Below are 6769 nucleotides of genomic sequence, written 5' to 3' on the forward strand. Positions count from 1 at the left end.
ATCCATAGAAAATACTAAGTATATTCCATAATTAGGAAACTACCTGAGGCAGCTGACTGCTAACCAGAAGGCTGATAGTTCAAATCCACCAGACACTCCTCAGAAGGAAGTTTGGGCAATCTACTTCTGTAGTGATACCGCCTCGGAAACCCAAGGAGGGGTCGCTATGAGTCAGATCCTAAACCAAAGCAGTGAGTTTTGTTTTGTTTTACCAGAATCAGAAAGCATAGAAAAACTTACCCAAGTGGAAAATATGTGCTACATTTTATTTAAAAGATTTTATTTCTATTATGCTTCTTTATCACTCATACAGTAGCATACAATAAAACAATTTATATAAAGTCAAATATTTTTCCACATATGCCACTTTGACACTTTGACCTTTATATGATCATATAGTCATCCAATGCTGATAATGTTTAGAAGTATATATATTTCAAGAGAAGGAGAAAGAAAAGCCTCTTGAACAAACCAACATTCAGCTCAGGAACAGCTGAGAATAGCAATGGCTTTATGCAGAACTTCTGGTTTCCTCTTAGTCCTCTACCTGCTGCAAGGGTCAAATACTTCCCTGGTTCAGCTGAATAACAATGGCTATGAAGATATTATCATTGCTATCCACCCCAGTGTGCCAGAAGATGAAAAAATAATTGAACAAATAAAGGTAAGAAAAGAATGGTATTATAATACTAATTTGTTTGAATTATGGAGAAGAAAATTAAGTTAACAGTTAATAATTATTTCTGAAAGTTCCAGGAAGAGTAAAAGCAGCATGGTATGGTGAGGACAATTCTGGAATGGGCAATGAGAGACAGAATTTCTAGATGCTACTCTACCAAGTATTAACACAAGATCAAAGACAAAGCACAGGGCCTCCATGATCCTGTTTATTCTGTAAATTCATTCTTTAAACAATTATTTATTGCATTCTTATTATACACCAGGGGAGAGAGCCGTTGAGCTTATGGAGTATGCAGTCTACTTAGAAGATATAGGTAATAAAGATATGTAAATGTATAGCGAGTGAGATGGTGGAAGGTTGGTATGGGTTAAAATAAATCAGGGAAAAAGGGATTTGAGTAGGGTTGGGGATAGGAGGAGAATGTGAGTTGTTGTTATATGTAGGATAGTCAGGGAAAGCCTCACCGATGATGTGGCAACTGAGCATAGATCTGAGATGAGAGAACAGCCCATTAGAAATCTGGGGGATGGGAATAGCTGGTGTGAGGCATAGAGGAGAAAAGATGTTTGATGTGTCCAAGAAAACAACCATGAATAAGCAAGAGGATGTGAAGGAGCTGATGTTGGAGAGGTAGCAGGGCCCAGACCATTGTAAAAACTGGCTTTTACTCTGAGTGAGATGAGAATCCACAGAAGGAGTCTGAACAGAGGAGGGACATACTCTCAAGCATGTTCTACGATCGCACTTGAGAAGAAGGAAATGCTGTAAGGGTCAGGGGCATGATGCCCCATACTAACTCCTGATCTTCCTAACACTCAAATTTTCTCCAGTTACAGTCTTCCCCTTTCTCAATTAATGATGATTCCATCCTCCAATTACAGGAAAAGAACCTTGAAGTCTTCCTTGACTCTTTATGTTTCTCCTTCCCCACCCCTTACATCTAAACATATTAGACATATGAAGGAATCTTGGGTGGCACAAATAGTTAGGACCTCAGCTCTAGCCAAAAGGTTGCTGGTTCAAACATACTTAGGGATACCTTGGAAGAAAAGACTGGTGATCAGCTTCCAAAAGCTCACAGCCATGAGAACCCTAGAGAGCACAGGTGCACTCCGTCACAGAAGATCACCATGCGCTGGAACCAACGCAACAGCAACTGGATATTAGACGTACATAGCTCCTGGGTGTTGTAAAACATTAATACACTTGGCTACTAACCAAAAGTTTAGAGGTTCAAGTCTACCTAGGGGTGCCTTGGAAGAAAGGCCTGGCAATCTACTTTCTAAAAATAAGTATTGAAAACCCTCTGGAACACAGTTCTACTGACACACAGGGTCATCATGACTTGAAACTGACTTGACAGCAACAGGTTATTAGTCATATAAATAGGTGGAGATGTGAATCTGAATTTCAGGGGAGAAAATCTGAGTACAAATGAAATTTGGGAGTCAACAGTGTTTAGATGGCATTTTAAACCAAGAAACTAAATGAGTTGATGAGGGGGGTCCACATGGAGAAAGGAATGGTTCCAAGACGAAGGATTATGATTTCTAAAGTTTATTCCAAATACAACATTTCGTGTTGGTATAAAGATTATTGTTCTAGTCATGAAAGTTACTTTCCCTGTTCCTGACATCAACATCTATAAATCTCCTTATATCCAATTCCTCCACTACTGTGTATTTATGCTGTCATAGCCTTCTGCATTGGTATTATTTACTATCAGAAGCTGATGAGCATGGCCTGAGAGTAGGTGATTCTATAGTCACCATTTGTCACTCATTCTGTATAAATTCCATTGCAGCATAGAAGTGTTCCCTTATTGACAACATTTTTTATTATTATTATTATTTTCATCATCATCATCTTCATTCTGGTGAAGATTCCTTTTACTGAAGAATATAATGTTGAATTCAGCTGATTCTGAATAATGGCTTCTTTAGTGTCCAGTTCAGTTTTAAACCTTTCTGACCTTCAGAAATAAATTTTTGGAAAAATTATTTTTAAGAGCAAATAATTTTTTTAATGGAATTTTGTTGCAAATTAGAAGTAGAAATTCAATCATTAGTAACATGCCTAGATTGCATGATGATTCCTAACATTCTCCTGGCCTTCTACAAAGCCCTTGCATCTATATCCTCTCATTAGATCCTCACAGAAAAATTGTGTCATCCTCATTTTAGAGAACAGAAAGTTGGAGTTCAAAGAAGCCAAATAAGTTATCCAAGGTCACATTAAGTTGTCGTGTCAGAGCTAAGATACAGGAATTATATAATGGTAAAGGACATGGACTTGGAAGATCAAAACTTTAAGGATTGAATCCTGACTCTGATTAGATAGCAAAAATTTACTCTTTGGTACAAGAATGGTGAACTAATCTGTGATCTTAACACAGACAGTCAGTAAACTATCTGACCAGAACAAGGAACACGCTGCATTTGTTCATAATTCATGACCTGAGATACTCATAGCGACCCCTCCTTGGGTTTCAGAGGCAGTATCACTATGGAAGTAGATTGCCCAACCTTCCTTCCAAGGAGTGGCTGATGGGTTTGAACTGCCAGCCTTCTGGTTAGCAGTCAAGTGCCTTAGGTACTATGCTACCAGAGCTCCTACTAGGACACAGGAATTCAGACAAGGAGTTTAGAATGAATTTTGTAGGAATTCTTCTTGGATAGCCTGTGAGAACTATAAAAAGCCATCTCAGGACACCCCTAGAAGATCACAATCATCTGATGATGATCCCTGCACTCTTTCCGCAACCTGAGAACATACCATTACCCAAGTGCTAAAGGGGCAGGAAGGCACCATCTTCCAACCTCCTTTAATCGCACAAGAGGAAGACAGAATCACCATCAATAGCCAAAGGCCTATTCCTGTGAGGCCAAACATGCTGCCTCCCTCCAGCCCTTTCATCAACCCTAACACCAACCGTTCCTCCCACTGCACCCACCACCTTTCTGCTCAAGGTTTGATAATTCACTGCAGTGGTCACACAGAACTCACAGATTATGGGATTTAGTAGGGAAGCACCAGGCTACAATTCAATTTCAGGGAAAATGCTCAGTCTTTCTCAGCCTGCGGTCTCTCAGCCGACAGTCTCTCACTGTCTCTCTTCCAGCAGTGTGTGTCTCTCGGTGTCTCTCTCAGCAGCGCATGTCTCTTGCATCTTTTTCTCAGCAGCATGTGTTTCTCAGGAGCGCCTTTCTCTCAGCAGCATATTCTTCTCAGCCAGCAGTCAGAGAGACACCTTCTGCCTCTAGGTGGGCTCCTTTAGAGCCTTTCAGAGTGGCCAAACTAATGAATCATAAAATCAAAATTCTAAGCACCTGAGAGAGAGCAAACTTCTCAGAACATTGCTCTGTCCCACTTTCAACAGAAATACCCCAGGTGGATAACTTTAACAATCAAGAGCTCCTCAGTCACGCACAACAAATTTCACTGTGGAGTTTACAAAGACTTATGGCTAGAAAAGCCATACCAGGCAATTTACTACACTGCACCATGGTAGTCACATGGCCATGCATTATGGAAGAGGGGTTTTCCTGGAATAAAACAATACTGCACAATGGGATGCTGCCAACAAGATGAACTCAACGTCCAGAACTTCCCAATTATTCAGAGGGCTTGATCATGTAGAATAGATCCCTATAAGTGTGTTTCAGCCATCTATTTCCTCCACTAGATGGTAAATTCTAGAGAAGGATTATGTATCTTATTCATCATTATATCCCTGCACTTCAGATACTGAAAATATAAAGTGATGCTGTTTTCAGCATGCATAGAAAGAAGCTCTGCTGCTGCTCCTATGAATTTTCCCATCATCCACTGCCCCTCATTAGGTATCTCAACCCACCTGCCTCCCTGTCATCATTCTTATAATACAGAAACCATTCTTACAGGTTTTCCTCCTCAGTTTGCATCAACCAAGACTGTTCTCTACTAAGGCCTCTTATAAACAGTAATATCCACCAGGTTTTCTGGTTGCCTATGTGTAGAGCACTTTACAACTCATTTTATCTTTATGCCAACATTAAATATAGGTAATAATAGTCCATTTACAGTGTAAGGAAACTGAAGTTCAGAACAGTTACATAAATTGGCCAAGGTCCAAGTGACAAAAGTACTAAAATCAGGACTGGAATAAAGGCTAGATGATCCCAAAGTCCATAGTTAAGCAGAAGCTTTTGTCTTTTGATGTGTTGTAGTTGTTGTTGTTTGCCGTCAAGTCGGCCCCGACTTTTTAGAAAACTAAAAAGTATTTAAGTGTTTAGGATTAAGCTATAACTTTGGATTAATAGGTTACAGAGTTGGGATTGTAAGGCAGAGATCCTGCTCACCTGTCAATTGTCTTTCTATTCACTCTTAAAATGGGAAATGCCTGTGGTGAACACATGCTCAGTGAGTTCAGTCTCACTGGGTTCTCCTCACGTGTATATTTTTCTCCTTTAATAATAATAGAGCATGGTGACTACAGCTTCTACTTACCTGTTTGAAGTCACAGAAAAAAGATTTTTTTTCAAGACTGTATCTATATTAATTCCTGAGAATTGGAAGGAAAACCCTCAATACAGAAGGCCAAAACGTGAGAGCTTCATACACGTAAGTGTCAAAAACTTCTCTTAAAAAATTGTATTTTTTTTGGTTCTCCCATTTTGCCCCAAATGATTATTTCATAGTTTTTCATACTAAATGTTGTCATTTCTGTTTTCTGATGTTTTCACAATTTTTTTAAAATGTTTTCAGGCTGATGTTTTAGTTGCGCCACCCATCTTCCCAGGTAGAGATGGACCATACACAAGGCACTTCACAGCTTGTGAAGAAAAGGGAGAATTCATTCATTTTACCCCTGACTTTGTACTGGGAAAAAAACAAGATGAATATGGACCATCAGGTAGGGATTTTGGTCAGAAACATATTTTATAACACTAGCAAGAAGCAACTTTGTATCCAGGTAAGTATGCAAATCTTGTAGCCAGATTACTGAGGTTCAGATCCTGGCTCCCTTACTTATTAATTGTGTGACCTTAGACAAATGACTCAACTTTTTTGTGATTATCATGTGTCAAATGGTAAATATAGGAATATAGAAATTGCTGTAGAATTGTTGTGAACATTAAATTAGATAAATGCATTCAATATAATGTCTGGTACATAAGTGGCAAAAATTTTGAACACAGCACAACAATAAAAAAATGGTTTCTTGTTTGTTTGTTTTTTATTGTGATTTGGGTGAAAGTTTACAGAGCAAATTCACTTTCCACACAGCAGTTCACACATACGTTGTCTCATGATATTGACTACAATTTACCACAATGCAACAGATCCCCTCCCACTTCCTCCCGATAGTTCCCTCTTCCCTCTGTCCATCCCTCCATGCAGTCCTGCCCCCCCTGAGCTGTCTCCCCATGCATATACAGCTCTTCTTTCTCCCATGCTTGTTCTCTCCAAGGAGTGTATTTACCTCAGGTACATGTTCAACTCTTGTGCCTGTCTTTTGTTTGGCTGGAAGCCACAGATGTGGGTTCAATTCCAGACCTGAAAGGCAGCTAGGGACCATAGTCTCAGTGGTTCCACCAGGCTCTATCAGACAGCAAACAAAAAAAAAAAAAAAAAGGTTTTTCTTAAGGCATACTTTTTAGATTTTAATTTTCCAGTTCCTTGTGCTAGAAATTAAACAATCACATGCATGCTCCATGGAAGGCACGTGCACAGCAAACTGCTAAGAGCCGTGATACCAGTGCTGGTCAAGAGAAAACACTCATATGCTCTTAGCAGCTTTATTCTTTTCCTAGGGCTGCTATATAAAAGTACCACCAACTGGCTGGTATAAAATAACATGAATTTATTGTCACAGTTCTAGAGGCTAGAAATCCAAAATCAAGATGTTAGCAGGGCATGCTACTTCCAGACTGTAATGAAGACTTAACCCTTATTCCTTGCCTCTCTAGCTTCTGTTGGTTGCTAGCAATCATTATAGTTCTTTAACCTATAGATGGGGAGCTCCAGTAGCATAGGGGCTAAAGCACTTGATTGCTAACCAGAAGGCTGGCGGTTCAAACCCACCAGCCACTCCTCGGAAGGAAG

General features: G+C 39.6%; 1 protein-coding gene across 1 annotated transcript in view; it reads left to right on the plus strand.

Moving 5' to 3' along the window:
- The first annotated feature begins 505 nt into the window (after window positions 1–505).
- Window positions 506–6769, plus strand: part of CLCA4 (chloride channel accessory 4) — a 44422-nt gene continuing 38158 nt past the window's right edge. The window contains exons 1-3 of the mRNA XM_007946175.1: window positions 506–664; window positions 5144–5284; window positions 5429–5576. Of these exons, the coding sequence (XP_007944366.1) occupies window positions 506–664; window positions 5144–5284; window positions 5429–5576 (448 nt within the window). The remainder of the gene's footprint in view (window positions 665–5143; window positions 5285–5428; window positions 5577–6769) is intronic.

This window comes from Orycteropus afer, unplaced genomic scaffold, assembly GCF_000298275.1.
Source record: "Orycteropus afer afer isolate SDZICR_OR568_19922 unplaced genomic scaffold, OryAfe1.0 scaffold00152, whole genome shotgun sequence".
Taxonomy (NCBI): Eukaryota; Metazoa; Chordata; class Mammalia; order Tubulidentata; family Orycteropodidae; genus Orycteropus; species Orycteropus afer.